Source organism: Mercenaria mercenaria, unplaced genomic scaffold (genome assembly GCF_021730395.1).
Source record: "Mercenaria mercenaria strain notata unplaced genomic scaffold, MADL_Memer_1 contig_2230, whole genome shotgun sequence".
Classification (NCBI taxonomy): domain Eukaryota; kingdom Metazoa; phylum Mollusca; class Bivalvia; order Venerida; family Veneridae; genus Mercenaria; species Mercenaria mercenaria.
This window is the reverse complement of record NW_026460276.1, coordinates 48,656-66,328: the sequence shown is the minus strand read 5'-3', so window position 1 is coordinate 66,328 and position 17,673 is coordinate 48,656. Positions and strand designations below refer to the sequence as shown.

The window sequence follows — 17,673 nt, the reverse complement described above, 5'->3', positions numbered from 1 at the left end:
ATGCTAACCCTAACCCTAACCCTATTTTTAGTAATAATGACCTTGACCTTGATCCCAGAAACCCCAAAATCAATCCCAAGCTACAACTTTATGTAAGTTTTCTATACACCAAGTTTCATCATGATAGCTCATTCCTAAGTTAAGTTATTGACCGGAAACCCTTTTTCTATTTTAAGTAACAGTGACCTTGACCTTGACCCCAGAAACCCCAAAATCAATCCCAGCCTTTGTCTTGATATAAGCTACATACATACCAAGTTTTATTCAAATATCTTTACCGAAACAAAAGTTATTGACCAGAAGTGTATGTGATAATAACATGCAATGATTCTCAAAAAGTAATGCTAATGCTAATGCTAATGCTAATTTAATGCATTATTTTGATAAAAATGAGTAATGCTAATGCTAATTTAATGCCATCTTTCTCCAAGTAATGCTAATTTAATGCTTTACTTTTGCAAGTAATTATTAACAACCCTGTTTGCAAGAAGATTGTTTAAGTTATTGTTCACGGACACACAACGGACATTGAATGGTCACAAAAGCCCACCTTTGGATCAGGTGAGCTAAAAAAACTTGATACAATATAAGACATACAGTACAAGGTTTCAACTTTTATTGCAATTAAAAATTCAGGATAAACATAGTCATAGAAATAATTTACAATTTCCATAGCTGAAAAATATAGGCTCAATACACATCTATATTTCAATATGGAGAAAAATATCAAGTTTTATTTATCAAACTCAATAATTTAGAGCTGACCATTTTTAATCTGCTTTTGTATACTGAGGATAGAGTCCCTGATACAATTGCTTGCTCCAGTGAACAAACATTTTTCTCCAAATCAACAATTACAGATAGTAAGTTACAGTCTTCTTCCTGAAAGGTAAACAAAGTGTTCAGTATTGTCTTAACTGATGTCATTTAAAATGCATATTAATTTGTATAAGGTTTTCATATATGTGTTGGAACTATCTTTGATGCAAGCAAGAAGTTTTAATTCCAACAGAGGACAAGTTAGTACAGGTGTATGTCAACTGATTATTAACAGATGTAATTTCAACAATATATGTATAGCATCAAAATACACAGCGCAATAATTTTTGTACAGACTACAATGGCAATTACTGATATTATTGTAACTTTAGGTCAGATGAAATATATATGAACCACGCCAGGTGAAAACCAACATAGAGGCTTCGTGACAAGCATGGATCCAGACCAGCTGGCGCAGCCACGCAGTCTAGTCAGTATCTATGCTGTTAGCTTTCAAAGCCTATTGCAATTAGAGAAACCATTAGCAAACAGCATGTATCCAGACCAGACTGCGCAAATGCAAAGGCTGGACTGGATCCATGCTGGTCGCAAATGCACTATGTTGGTTTTCTCATGACGCAGCTCATATATGTAGTCAAAAAGTAGGCCACCCAGACTAAATTAAACGGAATCTGCTACTATTTTGTTTAATTGTTTTCCATGTTTCAGTCAAATATAATCTACTTTTATTTCTCTTAGTTGTATTCCATGCTTCAAAGGGCCATCTTATAGATTTTACAGTTTGCCTTTATGTCTAGAATACTTGCATGTATAACAACCATTTTACTCAGATAGAAAAAAAAACTTACATCAGTATTCTGACATCGTTTCCTCTTTAAAGCAGGCTGAAATACAAACAAAAATCAGAAAAAAAAATAAATTACAAAATGCATGCAACATTATTATGTACAACCACATTGAAACTGCAACAGATAGGGATAGGTGTCTTGAAGAATTTCTCCTGAGAAGCAGGCATCGAGAGTAAAAGAATTGGATGCAACACAAATATGTCCCAGAAGTAAAAGTGCTAGAAACATGTCTAAAAATAAAATGCTAGAAACATGTCAAAACTAGGGTAATTGAGGTTGAGATTTCAAGATTTATATTACAATACAAGTATATATACATGTTCTTGAAGACAGACCAATTAAAATGTTTACATTTTGTTCTATTCATTTCCATTGAACATTATAATGTTTATTTTGTATGAACAGCCAAAGAAAAGGCGCAAAAGTTAAGTCAACAGTTGTAATCAATGATGCTTAGTGATAACAAAGAGTTATGAAAATAAATAGATCGGCAACTTGAAAGGCAGATAGAGCAAATCTCGCCAACATCCCGCGGCTGCAAACGAGATCTCGTTACCAGAAGTTCACCACGCGCCATTTTGTATGCAAAAGATTTGGCACTGTCAACTACTAATTATCACCGTATGACCACTCTTTTTTGAAAGTAAGAAACATGTATTTTGTGCTTAAGACTATGTCATATTAAACAAACATTGTTTTAGAAGCTAACATGTATTTTACATGTAGTTTTAAAGGTAGAAATTGCAATTTCATGATCACTCCATGCTCGCTTCACTAAGATAATGCAGAATCACGCTCGGACGCGAGATTACAGCCAGTTGCAATTCTGTGTATTTTATACTTCTTTGGTGACAATGAGCCGCTGCTTTGAGACATCTGGGTATAGTCACAAAGGATGTTCTTTAGATGATGTCGCAGTTGTTCTGCCTCGTGAACAGATTGGTTTTAATGCATAATGAAACTTGTTTACAAACATAATATAAATATAAGAAATGAACATTTTTTGGTATTTATGCGAAATGAACGACAGAATAGGATTGGCAAATCAAACATTAATCCTTAGTGCAATTCATGGATTCACCAGTCCAATTCTGTAAATCTTTTTGCATGAATAATGAAAAAAAATCCATTTTGTAATTGTTTGTCTCAACTTAAATAGGTGAAAAGATACACAGCTGAACCGAAATAATTCCTATTTTACTATTTGAAGGATTTGTTCTGCAGATTTGCTCATTATGGTTTTAACAATTCTTGATATCGACATTATGGATAAAATCCCGTTTTCTGGTATTAACCACTAATAAACGCCCGTTCCCGGTTTTACGGTGAGGGGGTATCGGCCATTATGCTACATGGCGGTAGTGTTTAGATTAACCTTTTTTAAAGTTTTAAACAAAGAAAATGAATAAAAAAAGTATTGCAGATTATCATTAAACATTGTTGTAATTAAGATGTAGTAAAAATATCCTCAAAGTTTACTTTATTTTTGAAATTTTATTTTTTATTCTACACTGCCGCTTCCGTGGCTTGATACCGAAGTTGTGAAATTATTTGCATTTTTCAAGGTAAACAGATTATTTTTGCAAAAAAAAAATTGAATGAAATGTTGCCGAAGTCATAGAATAGTATTTCCATTGTGAGAAACTAAGAACTTTCATCAATTCTTATCTTCTGGCAAAAATAGTCGCTAATATTGTACACGGTCTTTATAATGGTTACTCTCACCAGCCCCACTGACCCTATGTCCGGAAATACCGGAAAACGGGATTTATCCTTAATGTCGATATGGTCAATGGCATTTTCTTTAAAAAAAATCTTGGAATATGACCAGAACTTGTGCATGTAATTTGCAAATTCTTTCAGAGACCTAAAAGTTTAAGCGAACATAATTTTGTGTTGGAGGGACAGACGGATCAACAAACAGTGCTAAAATAAAATGTGTTCCTAACCAGTCCAGAACATTTTGTGAGAGATGTAGATGACAGAACAGTTTTCAATGTACATTATAGGTGACAGTGAAAGTTTTTCCGCAATTCTGATTGAAGATTAACAATTATGATAGTTTTTAGAAAATAGATATACCTCTTCAATGTCATCAAGCATATCTCCATTAGCTTCTTTTGTAATTTCCCTAAGTTTATCACTGGCTTGCAGCCCATCTATCACTTGATAATCAATGCTGTCATGTTGTTGGCAGAGTTTTTCATGTTGCTGTATCAAGTAGGTAAGTTCTCTAAAGTCTGGACTCACCTCAGCTGTCTGAAAAAAATGAATGCAACGGAAAATGGTAGATTCTACCAACCAATATTAGTAAGATATGAAAAGGATATGAGGAAGAACTGAATAGTATACATACTTTAACTTGGAGGTGGGGAAGGGGCAGAGCGAGGTGGGGAGGGCTTTTATTTTGCTTCAAACTGTTAAGCTTATAAGAGCTGTCCATAAGACAGCGCACTCGACTTTTCTCAGTGCTTGACTCTGAATTAGAGCTTTGCCAGTAAATAAAATTCAAATGAAAAAGGGGCATAACGCTGTCTAATTCAAAACAAAGTAATGAGGATTGTTTATCCTGGTGTAAAGTCTAATAGTAAAAAACTATTTTAAGTTTCAAGTCAAAAGCTTTGATAGTAACAGAGATATTTGACTTTATCAAAAACTTTAACCAAAACATTCTCAGTTAAAAGGGGCATAATTCTGTCAAAACTTATATATTAGAGTAATGCGCATTGTTTCTCCTGGTATAGATTTTGATAGTAAATAAGTATTTCAAGTTTCAAGTCAATAGTTTTGATAATAACAGAGATATCTGACTTATCAAAAGTTTAACCAAAATTTCTAAGTTAAACAAGAGGGCCATGAAGGCCCTGTATCGCTCACCTGACCTTAGAATCATCAAGATTAACATTCTGACCAAATTTCATTAACATATGGTCATAAATGTGGCCTCTAGAGTGTTAACTAGCTTTTTTTTTTATTTGACCTGGTGACCTAGTTTTTAACCCTGCATGACCCAGATTCAAACTAGATCTTGAGATCATCAAGATTAACATTCTGACTATATTTCATGAAGATACAGTCATAAATGTGGCCTCTACAGTGTTAAAAAGCTTTTCCTTTGATTTCACAAGTTGACCTAGTTTTTGACCCCAGATGACCCAATATCAAAGTTGTCCAAGATTTTATTAAGGGTAACATTCTGACCAAGTTTCATTAAGATTTGGCCAAAATTGTGACCTCTAGAGTGTTAACAAACTTTTCCTTTGATTTGACCTGGTGACCTAGTTTTTGACCCTGGCTAAAACAATATCAAACTCATCCAAGATTTTATTGAGGGTAAAATTCTGACCAAGTTTTATGAAGATTGGGCCAAAATTGTGACCTCTAGAGTGTTAACAAGCTTTTCCTTCGATATGACCTGGTGACCTAGTATTTGATCCCAGAGGACCCAATATTGAACTCCTCCAAGATCTAAATGAGGGTTACATTTTGACCAAGTTTCATTAAGATTGGACCGTCACCAAAATTGTGACTTCTAGTGTGTTAACAGTCAAATTGTTGTTGACGACGACAGACGGACGGACACAGGGCGATCACAAAAGATCACCTTGAGCACTTTGTGCTCAGGTGAGCTAAAAAGGGCATAATCCTGTCAAAATTCCAATCAGAGTTATGGGGATTGTTTCTCCTAGTGTAGACTTTGATAATGAATAACTATTTTAAGTTTCAAGTCAATAACTTTGATAGTAACAGAGATATCTGACTTTATCAAACACTTTAACAAAAAATTATAAGTTAAAAAGGGGCTTAATTCTGTCAAAATTCAAAACAGAGTTATGGGGATTGTTTCTCCTGGTGTAGACTTTGATAGTAAATAAATATTTTAAGATTCAAGTCAATAGCTTTAATAGTAACAGAGATATTTGACTTTATCAAAAACTTTAACCAACAGTGACGGCAACGCCAACACCGGGGAGAATGCAATAGCTCTACTTTTTCTTCGTAAAGCTGAGCTAAAAACCAGTTTGATCTCTGGGCCTTTGGATTGCTAAGAGGTAGACAGAAAACAACTGCAACTAAAATACGGCGGCACATCACATCAACTAAATCTCTGTTCAGTGGCAGGCAGGAACTCAAGTTAGGACAATTCTGTCACACAATTATAAGACCTTTGACTTAAACCATTTATACTTTTGATTAAAATTTAATATGTTCATACAAAAGACGCTCCAAAAGTGCCCTCCATGTGACTGCTGATTCTTCTGTTACGCCTGCTTGAATTAAATCTGTCTTGTTTTTCGAAACAAAAATCAAATGATACATTTCTGGTGTATGTAAATATTTACCTTGCTAAGGAAAGCCACAACTTTATTCTGTAACTGTTGATTGTCCCCCAAACATTCAGGTACCAGTGTTTCATATGATGTACTCTCGGCAAATTGTGTAAATGATTCTAAGGCTGTGTGTTGAAGAAGCGCATTGTTGTCTTGAAGCAGAAGGCTATACAGCATAGGTATCTTCTTCAGAATCATTGGTTGCTGAAAAAGGTAAATAATAACACTTTTATACAGATGTAAGTACACATTTATGTGGAAGTATATACTCAACTGTCAAAAGTATGCCCATGGTCCAAACACTGAAATACTTTACATCAAACTTTACTCAAATGTATTTTAAAAACTTAAGAGTTTTGCATTAATTCCTGCATGATTCACCAACAATTAACTATTAAAACATTCTGTGTTTGGTTTAACGCTGTTTTTCAACAGCATTTCAGTCATGTAATGGTGGCATTAACATAGACATAAGCAGTGTTACTGAATTCTGTACTGAGACAAACCTTTTCTCCACATGTAACCATAAACTTTCCCACATGATTTATCAGAGGTGGCAGGCAAATAATTTTAGACACAATGTCTTTTATCAAATTGTTGTGAACATACAATCTGCCCGAGGAAAGAATTCACGAACCAGCAATCCGAGATTGACACTCTCCTTTTTGAGCTAAACAGTTCCATAATTATACTAAATTTGCATATACTTGTACACTTAGATTAATGGTGTATATTTCACAGGGCTTTAAGTCAAATTGTTTCTAGCTGAGGAAAACCTAAGATGTCCATTATTTCAGGATCAGGCTGACTTTCTCATATAGAAGAACTCTACACCTATGGCAAGGTTTCCAACCCAGAGGAAAACCTAAGATGTCCATTATTTCAGGATCATGATGACTGTCTCATATAGAAGAACTCTATACCTTAGGCAAGGTTTCCAACCCAAAGCAGTGAGGGGAAAAACATCTGAAGTACTCAGCAATGGATGCCTCTTCAGATAGGGTGCACACTACGTGTAATTGTTCTTAATCAAAGGCATCCGAGATTGAAGTCATCGTCAAATCTCATATATTTTAATTTCTTCCACACCATTCGCCATCTTCTATCAAATTCTGAGCAATTAGCGAAATCTTTTTTTCAACTTGATGACCAAGACACAGATGACAAAACATTTTTGTGAAGTCATCTCTATTAGTTACAAATTTCAGTTGGTGTTTGCAAACATTTCTACATAACTTAACAACTGTCTATTTGTTTGTTCTAACAGATGACAATGATTACATTTGTTACAAACAACAATAGTCAATTCGTTTAGATATTGTTTACTTCCGCCTCCCACGTTTAAGTGGTCAAATTGAAGAAATGATAGATGAAATAGTGATTGCACTGGTTATGCGTAGCTATGGTTATTAAAACGGTCTATGTGCTTTGCCCATTAGCGAAAATGTTATCAACATGTAACATGTACGACTAAAATTTAATTACATAACAAGAGGACCATGATGGTCCTGAATCGCTCACCTGTTCCCACATGACCCAGTTTTGAACTTGACCTAGATATCATCAAGATAAAAATTCTGACAAATTTTCATGAAGATCCATTGAAAAATATGGCCTCTAGAGAGGTCAAAAGATTTTTCTAATTTTAGACCTACTAACCTAGTTTTTGACCGCAGTTGATCCAGTTTCAAATTTGAACTAGATATCATCAAGATGAACATTCAGACCAACTTTCATACAGATCCCATGAAAGGTATGGCCTCTATAGGTTTTTTTATTATTTGACCTACTGACCTAGTTTTTGAGGAGACGTGACCCACTTTCAAACTTGACCTAGATATCATCAAGGTGAACATTCTGACCAATTTTCATGAATATCAATTCAAGGGTACGGCCTCTAGAGAGGTCACAAAGTTTTTCTATTTTAAGACCTACTGACCTAGTTTTTGATCGCAGTTGACCCAGTTTCAAACTTGACCTATATATCATCAAGATAAACATTCAGACCAACTTTCATACAGATCCCATGAAAAATATGACCTCTAGAGAGGTCACAAGGTTTTTTCATTATTTGACCTACTGACCTACTTTTAAAAGACACGGGACCCAGTTTCAAACCTGACCTAGATATCATCAAGATAAACATTCTGACTACTTTTTATGAAGATCCATTCACACTTTCATACAGATCCCATGAAAAATATGGCCTTTAGAGAGGTTACAGAATTTTCTATTATTTGACCTACTGACCTAGTTTTTGACGGCACGTGACCTAGTTTCAAACTTGACATAGATATCATCAAGGTGAACGTTCTGACCAATTTTCATGAAGATCTTGTGAAATATGTGGCCTCTAGAGAGGTCACAAGGTTTTTCTATTTTTCGACCTACTGACCTAGTTTTTGATGGCACGTGACCCAGTTTCAAACTTATCCTAGATATCATGAAGGTTAACATTCTGACCAATTTTCATGAAGATCTTGTGAAATATATGGCCTCTAGAGCGGTCACAAGGTTTTTCTATTTTTAGACCTACTGACCTAGTTTTTGATGGCACGTGACCCAGTTTCGAACTTGACCTAGATATCATCAAGATGAACATTCTGACCACTTTTCATAAAGATCCCACAAAAAATGTGACCTCTAGAGTGGTCACAAGCAAAAGTTTACGCACGGACGCAAGCACGCACGGACGCTGCGCGATCACAAAAGCTCACCTTGTCACTACGTGACAGGTGAGCTAAAAATTGCAAATTACAAGCATTTATTTCTCACTGCACCATACAAAGTATGTGACTTTCACAGCAAAAGCCTATTTTAGTTTTGAACAGCCCTCATACTACTCTGATGGACAGAGTTAAGCATATCTTTTATCATTATACTTCAACAAGCATGTTAGGAATAAAACTGAAGGTGTTTGATCATCTGATTTACCAGAGTTCATCTTTCAGACATTTTATTTACCTACTTAGGATAAATGTCTTTTTTGTTCAATTCCAACGCATTAAATTTCCACACCATGGTAAATATGACGAGGCCTTTGTTACTTAATGACAAATAGTCGTTTGTTACAACTGACCTTTGAATCTGGGGCAAACTTCACCTTCTTACATCCCTTCAGGAAGTGACATGCTGCAATCTTCACACTGTCCGTTTTAACATGATTTAACAGTAAATCAAATATCTGCAATCGGAAAAGGGACACAACTCTTGATTTGTTGTTAATAAATATATATACTGTTGTTACATTGCTTGTTCTTTCGTAACTGTGACATGCATCTTTACTAAAATACTTTAAGAACTATGTTTCTTAGTAAATGTGTGATTTGAATACCTGTTGCTACAAGAGAAATACTTTGAGTTTACTTGTTGCAAATATTTAGGGCTTAGTATTAAGACTAACATTTCGTTCTGTGGTATATCAGGATGTTCTGGATTGTACCGCGGTATGTAAGGTTATGTATTTCAGATTTTTACCTACTAAAACAGGAATACAGTCTTCATTTTTAAGTGTGACCAGCACAAAATTTAAAAATATTTGACAGAAATGGCGTAAACTCTGCAAATATTAAAAAAAAAATATTTTACATTAAAAAATAAAAAAAATTAAAAAAAATTTTTCTTGATACAATTTTTTTATAATGTTTGAAATTTTGTTTTTCATATTTTTTGCCAAATACTTATAGGTGTAAATATAATGGCAGAATGATTATACATACTTACATTCCGCAATCAACAACCAAGGGTAAAATAGTGCCAACTTTTGTGCAGCTATAGGGAATATGTACTTAAACATTACCTGAATATACTGTTAGTTTAGAAAATTCTTATCAGATAATTAGGGTTACAGATGATTTTTACACTCATAAAATTAAACAGTTTAAAAAATCTCATTTACAAACCCTCAAAAAATCTTCATTTTCCAAGTTTGATATGAGCAACCCAGATAACTCGGTCAGCTGTAACAAATATGCACTTAAGATTGTCTCCCTTGTCCATTCTCTATCCAACAATGACAAAAGCTGAGCTGCTGTTTCCTTGACAACAGCAGAATGCTGACTCTGAAGGTCAACTGGTGTGTTGCCATGGTGATAAAGAAGCTGTTTGAGAAATTTCAATGACTGTATCTGTAAACATATAGAATTATCCCATTGAAATTTGCTCACTAAGAGACAAAACATTTAATCACAAGATTATAGAAGTTTATCATTAAAGGTCAAATATTAATTATTTCAGCTTTTAACAGAAATGGTTCAAAAAATGTGATCAACCATTGAAACAGTTCAAAGTAATATTGCATGACTTTTGTGATATAAACTTCCGAGGATATAATCATTTTTCTTATCTGAAAACTTACTCAAAATGATAAGGCTAATTGTGGCTGACTGCCAATGTTGTCCGAAAATTCACATCTACCTCAAAGTGGTTCATTTTTTTAAGTTTATAACTTGCAGAACAAACAAACAGAGTTAAAAGTTTTTCACTATCAAATCTATGTGAAGTTATGTTGTTCCAACAAATTTGAACATGACTGTACATTTAGCAGATTTATGTTACACATACTTATTGCAGGAAACAGAATTTTATCTTGAAAACAAATCCAGCAAAAACAAAGCCTACCAAATCCACTAGATCAGCATACGTTTTGTTTCTTGCTGATATGAAGTTCTGTACATCCTCAACTGTCAGTTTTAACAATGAAGTCCAGGCTTCATTTGATACTGCTGATGGTAACACAGGTACAAATATATCAGACCATAGTCTAACATGATCATGGTCTGGAGGGTAACACTTCAACAACTGGTTCTGAAATGAATAACAGTGTCTCAAGTGACTCTCAAGAAAGCTGAACTGAAGTAACTGGTTTTAAAATGATGAATAATGTCTAAAGTGATGGTCAAAACTGTAACATTTAAATACAAACACATACAATTACAAGGACAAGGGTAATGCCATTAAACACACAAAACTACACACAAACTAAAGCTAGCCATAGTTCTGCTATACATCAAGTTGATACAACCTTCAGATGAAGATGCAAGGATATAAACAGACAATTTATTTATTTCTTTATTTGGGTTTTACGGCTCACCAACACAGTATAGGTTATATGGTTCCAAACAAGACTACAAATTTTGATTTCACATCTTATTTACATCGAAATAAAAACATGAGGTATGGAATCAAAAATTAACGGACAAAGTTTGGTGAATACATTTATATACAGTTAAACCTTGAGGCATCTCGAATTCCAATGAATCGAGCATTTTACTTGAAGATAAACAAAATCTGACTTCAAATTATGGAGACATGTTTTCTGGATGGATCTTGAAAATATCTTTGAAATTACTAGAATTTTAGTTTAATTTATTTGAGCTTGATTGTGATTAAAGCTTTAAGCTTATTTGAACCACTCTCGAGTACGCTTCCTGGAAAAACCAGTACTGGTGTCTTGTGAGAAGTCATGGTCGTGACCCCAGTGGGGCTCTAACCCACGACCCCTGGGTTGAGCGGCTGACACCTTAACCACTAGACCATTGCTCCCCTTTTACAAGAATTTTGAGGAAAGCGAGTTTGATTTATCAAGTTTTCACTATATACTGCAAATTCTTTTTATTGCATGGTCATGAAATTTCATGGTTTTGGTCAAAACGGCAATTTCGTGAGGATATTAATACGTGGATTTCATCTTTTGAACATAATGGAAATTTTACAGGTTCGTTGGGTTTGAATTTCTTGGATTGATTCAACCAGGAAATCCAATAAAATTAGTCCCCCACAAATATTAATGATTTAACAGTCCATTAATCAGTCCATAGAGCATGTGGTATTTCACCTGACTATTCATGACAATTTTCCCAGTACTTCAAATCCATTCAATGTTAATTTCTATACTAAAGTTTCGCCTTAACTAGTACAAGGGGATACCTGAGGGATCCTGCATATTTATGTATACTAACTTTCATCAACAGATACAGTCAAACCAATTATATTACTATGTTCCTTGTTTTCAAAAGACTTTTAAAGCCTTCTATTATTAATTTTAAAATTATTCAACAATATAGATGTATGTATTTTTGAGTTTAATACTGTTTTAACATTCTAATCAAAGCAGTATCAAACTAGAAAAAGCTTTTGTAAAAAAGCGCATGTCTCCCCCAATGCAAAGTCCTATAGGCAAGAAGTCAATAGGGGTCAGGAGTGAAAGTCAAAGAGACACTGATGGTTGGCTGCAATAGGGATCATCTACTTGGCATGTCCAGTCATCCCGCTAAATTTCAACACTTGTGGCCTAGTGGTTCTCAAGTCACTGTTCAGGCTCCTGTGACCCTGACCTTTGATCAAGTGACCTCAAAATAAATAGGGGTCATGTACTCTGCATGTCCAATCATCCTATTAAGTTTCAACATTGTAGGTCAAGTGGTTCTCAAGTTATTTCCAAACAAGAGTGCAAGAATGTCACAATATACGCCCGTCACAGCAAATTTCTTTACTCTAGCACCTGTATTTGCAAATGGAATTTTAATTTTGTGGTTGTTTAGTAATAACTAAGTGTTTTGTTTTTCTAAGTCCACAAAAAAACTCCTTACCAGGTAGAGATACCTTAAAATACACCTAAAATTGGAAAGTAACATCTATGTTGTACCACAGAAAAGTGGTCTTGGTTTTTCCCTACGGTCAATTATAAAAAAGTTACAATATAAGTTATTTATAGTAACAACTAAGGGAAGTTAATCTTAAAAAAAAAAAAAAAAAAAAAAAAAAAAAAAAATTGTAAGTCCTCACAAAAATCTTTACCAGGTAGAGACTGGTCAAAATACACCTCAAAATTGGATGTAGCATGCATGTTGTACTACAGAAAAGTGGTCTCTATTTTTCCCTATGACTAGTAATGAAAAAGTTACAATATAAGCTATTTATAGTAACAACAGAGGGAAGTAATTCGAAAGAAGGGAACTGCGCATGACACTTCGTCTCATGATGGTGTATAATTGTGTCAAGTTACATCAAAATCCCTCCATGCATGAAGAAGAAATGCTTCGGACAAAGTCATTCTTGTATCTGACCTTTGGCCTCTAAGTGTGACCTTGACCTTAGACCTAGGGACCTGGTTCTTGCGCATGACACTACGTCTCGTGGTGGTGAACATTTGTGCCAAGTTATATCAAAATCCCTCTATGCATGAAGAAGAAATGCTCCGGACAAGGTTTTCATTCTTGTATCCTTTGACCTCTAAGTGTGACTTTGACCTTAGACCTAGTGACCTGGTTCTTGCGCATGACACTCCGCCTCATGGTGGTGAACATTTGTGCCAAGTTATATCAAAATCCCTCTATGCATGAAGAAGAAATGCTCCGGACAAAGTTTTCATTCTTGTATCCTTTGACCTCTAAGTGTGACCTTGACCTTAGACCTAGGGACCTGGTTCTTGCGCATGACACTCCTTCTCATGATGATGAACAATTGTGCCAACTTTCATCAAAATCCCTCTATGCATGAAGAAGATATGCTCCGGACAAAGTCATTCTTGAATTTGACCCTTGACCTCTAAGTGTGACCTTGACCTTAGACCTAGGGACCTGGTTCTTGCGCATGACACTCCGTCTCATGATGGTGAACAACTGTGCCAAGTTTCATCAAAATCCCTTCATGCATGTAGAAGATATGCTCCGGACAAGGTCTGTGGACGCCGCCCGCCCGCCCGCCAGGGGCGTTCCCATAATACGTCCCGTTTTTCAAACGGGCGTATAAAAATGATTTTACATGAACAGGCCACTGTGACCTTGACCTTTAATAGACTGACCCCAAAATCAATATGGGTCATCTACTCTGCATGTTCAATCATCCTATGAAGTTTCAACATTCTGGGTCAAGTGGTTCTCAAGTTATTGATCGGAACTGGTTATCAATGTTCAGGCCCCTGTGACCTTGACCTTTAACAGAGTGACCCCAAAAACAATAAGGGTCATTTACTCTGCATGAACAATCATCCTATGAAGTTTCAACATTCTGGGTCGAGAGGTTCTCAAGTTATTAATTGGAAACAGTTTTCCATGTTTAGGCCCCTGTGGCCTTGACCTTTAACAGAGTGACCCTAAAATCGTTAGGGTTCATCTACTCTGCATGACCAATCATCCTACGAAGTTTCATCATTCTGGGTCAAGTGGTTCTCAAGTTACTGACCGGAAATGGTTTTCAATGTGCGGGCCCCTGTGACCTTGACCTTTCACAGAGTGACCCCAAAATCGTTAGGGGTCATCTACTCTTTATGACCAATCATCCTATTAAGTTTCAACATTCTGGGTCAAGTGGTTCTCTAGTTACTGACCGGAAATGGTTTTCAATGTTCAGGCCCCTGTGACCTTGACCTTTAATGGAGTGACCCCAAAATCGATAGGGGTCATCTACTTTGCATGTACAATCATCCTATGAAGTTTCAACATTCTGGGTCAAGTGGTTCTCTAGTTATTGATCAGAAATGGTTTTCAATGTTCAGGCCCCTGTGACCTTGACCTTTGACGGAGTGATCCCATAATCAACAAGAGCCATGTCAGACATGGCTAATCCCCCCACCGGGCAGCTGTATTTGCAAATGGAATGTTAATTTTGTGGTTGTTTAGTAATCATTGTAAGTCTTTTGTTTTTTAAAGTCCACAAAAAAACTCCTTACTAGGTAGAGATACCTTATATATAATAAAATTAATAAAATACACCTAAAACTGGAGAGTAACATCTATGCTGTACCACAGAAAAGTGGTCTTGTTTTTTCCCTAGGGTCAATTATAAAAATGTTACAATATAAGTTATTTATAGTAACAACTAAGGGAAGTTAATCTTTAAAAAAAAAAAAAAAAAAAAAAAAAAAATTGCAAGTCCACACAAAAATCTTTATCAGGAAGAGACTGGTCAAAATACACCTCAAAATTGGATTTAGCATGTTTGTTGTACTACAGAAAAGTGGTCTCGATTTTTCCCTACGACTAGTAATGAAAAAGTTACAATAAAAGCTATTTAAAGTAACAACAAAGGGAAGTAATTCTAAAGAAGGGAACTGCGCATGACACTCCGTCTCATGATGGTGTATAATTGTGCCAAGTTACATCAAAATCCCTCTATGCATGAAGAAGAAATGCTTCGGACAAAGTCATTCTTGTATCTGACCTTTGGCCTCTAAGTGTGACCTTGACCTTAGGCCTAGTGACCTGGATCTTGCGCATGACACTCCGTCTCGTGGTGGTGAACATTTGTGCCAAGTTATATCAAAATCCCTCAAAGCATGAAGAAGAAATGCTCCGGACAAGGTTTTTATTCTTGTATCCTTTGACCTCTAAGTGTGACCTTGACCTTAGACCTAGGGACCTGGTTCCTGCGTATGACACTCCGCCTCGTGGTGGTAAACATTTGTGCCAAGACATATCAAAATCCCTCCATGCATGAAGAAGATATGCTCCGGACAAATTTTTTTAAGAAAATATGATAAAGGGGAATAACTCAAAAAATAGGCAAGGTAGAGTTATTGTTCTTGCACACTGCACTTCCTCCCAATGTGTTCTATCAGTGTATGAAGTTTGAAGAAAATCCCTCCAGTACTTTTGGGGTTATGCTCCGGACAAAATGTTTTAAGAAAATATGATAAAGGGGAATAACTCAAAAAATAGGCAAGGTAGAGTTATTGTTCTTGCACACTGCACTTCCTCCCAATGTGTTCTATCAGTGTATGAAGTTTGAAGAAAATCCCTCCAGTACTTTTGGAGTTATGCTCCGGACAAAATTTTTTAAGAAAATAAGATAAAGGGGAATAACTCAAAAAATAGGCAAGGTAGAGTTATTGTTCTTGCACACTGCACTTCCTCCCAATGTGTTCTATCAGTGTATGAAGTTTGAAGAAAATCCCTCAAGTACTTTTGGAGTTATGGTCCGGACAAAGATCGTTGCGGACGCACGGACGGACGGACGTACCTACGAGAGCTACAATAAGGGCTGCACCCCACAGTCAGTATTACGGGGTGCAAATTTCAACCCATAATGTCAAACCAGTACAAAACAGAAGTGCGGGTAGCACCTCAGAGTTCACCCCGCAAAAACTTGGACAAACTAAAACTTATGGGTTGCACCCTATATGTAAAACTAAAGTCTGAAACAGAATAAACGGATGCTACCTTTACAACTTTCATGTGCAGACTAATTGGCTACAGTCTGCCTATCTAAAAAAATCATTCCAGAAAGCTTATTGTTACTCAATAGGCAAACCTTATTATAAATGGCAAAATTCATTTCATTATTAAACTATGACAGTTAAAGAGTTGTTTTAAGGCAGTTCTGTACGTTTGATAAACCGAAGTGATGACGTAACGTAATTTATCCGGAAAATGTAGAATAAAACTTGGATTCGGCGTACAGAAATGAAAATCATTGTATGAATTAATCGCAGCTTGTGAGTAAATTTGTTAGAATGACACTGTTGCTATATTTCTGAAGTCTCAGTTAAATCAAAACGTATGACACATAAAATAATTCAAATTAACGTCTTAAAATTATCTCGAAATGTCCGGTTCAATTTAATCATGGTCAAATATCTTGAAAATAAGCTCACAGACCTATACATTTTATTTCATCAAATTATAGGTCATGTCTTTATTTACAACTACGAGAAGTTTCATCGAATTTTACATTACAGACAAATATCTATTCGTGAAAATGTTACGAAAATAATGATTTTTCCATAAACTCACATTATAAAATATTGTGCGAGGTCCGCATTTTTCAAATCGGTGTAGCAAAAAATCAAGAACACGACTCTATTTTTTTATTTCCTGCATTTTCTAGGTAAATTCTTAAGGTTTAATCAAATTCTACATTGTAAAAAAGGTTTGATCCAAACGTGCAGAACTACCTTAATTAAAGTTTTTTGCTTTAACTATCTGTTATAAACAAATTTCTCAAGTGGCAGGCAATATTAGCGAGTAATAAACTGTTACAATTCCGTAGTCACTTTTAAAACCAAAACAGAAAAAACTCTGGACAACATCAAACATTTATTTATTTTTTGTTGTATTTAAAGTTGCACCAACACAATTATAGGTCATATGGCGACTTTGGACAACACCAAAAAGGCTCATTACCGCATGATCTGTAAACAAATGTTCTACTCTCATGTCAGTATTAAAACTGAAAAGGGCTTAGTATGTACTCACACTGCTCTTGTACTAGTGATGAGCATTTTCTTTTAATATTACCACTTTTTACTACTATTCTGCAAACAATAAAACAATTGACATGGACATACTAATGTGCTGCATCAAACCAACATGTCATGGACAGTGTTATGGGCTACAGCCCATAAAACATTTGGCAAGGCCATTCTAAACGGCTGCATCGAACTTGAAGAAATGAAACGTCTCAGACAGTGTAATGGGCTGCAACTCATAACACAACTGGCATTAGGACGACAGCTGTAAGCTATGACTGCTTTCTGTCCGATTCCTGAACTGTTGTATTGCAAATATTTCATGCTTTTCAGAATAAAAATAGTTTAAACTAACTGGCATGAACACACTAATGAGTTGCATCAAACTGAAATGTCTGTGTTATGGGTTGCAGCCCATTAGTATGTCAATGCAGACTGTTTTACGGGTTGCAGCCCGTAACATTTCAATTCTTAAAGTTTGATACAGCTCACAAGTATGTTTTGTTTTGTTTTGGATTTAACGCAG

The 17,673-nt window shown here is 35.4% G+C and overlaps 1 protein-coding gene across 1 annotated transcript in view; it reads right to left on the bottom strand.

Annotated features, from left to right (window-relative positions):
- Positions 1-707: 707 nt before the first annotated feature.
- The window catches only part of LOC128552284 (uncharacterized protein C1orf112-like), a gene marked incomplete at its 5' end in the record, with an annotated part of 64,599 nt that continues 47,633 nt past the window's right edge, over positions 708-17,673 (bottom strand). The window contains 7 exons of the mRNA XM_053533314.1: positions 708-882; positions 1,629-1,664; positions 3,711-3,887; positions 5,972-6,163; positions 9,039-9,143; positions 9,862-10,086; positions 10,580-10,765. Of these exons, the coding sequence (XP_053389289.1) occupies positions 727-882; positions 1,629-1,664; positions 3,711-3,887; positions 5,972-6,163; positions 9,039-9,143; positions 9,862-10,086; positions 10,580-10,765 (1,077 nt within the window). The remainder of the gene's footprint in view (positions 883-1,628; positions 1,665-3,710; positions 3,888-5,971; positions 6,164-9,038; positions 9,144-9,861; positions 10,087-10,579; positions 10,766-17,673) is intronic.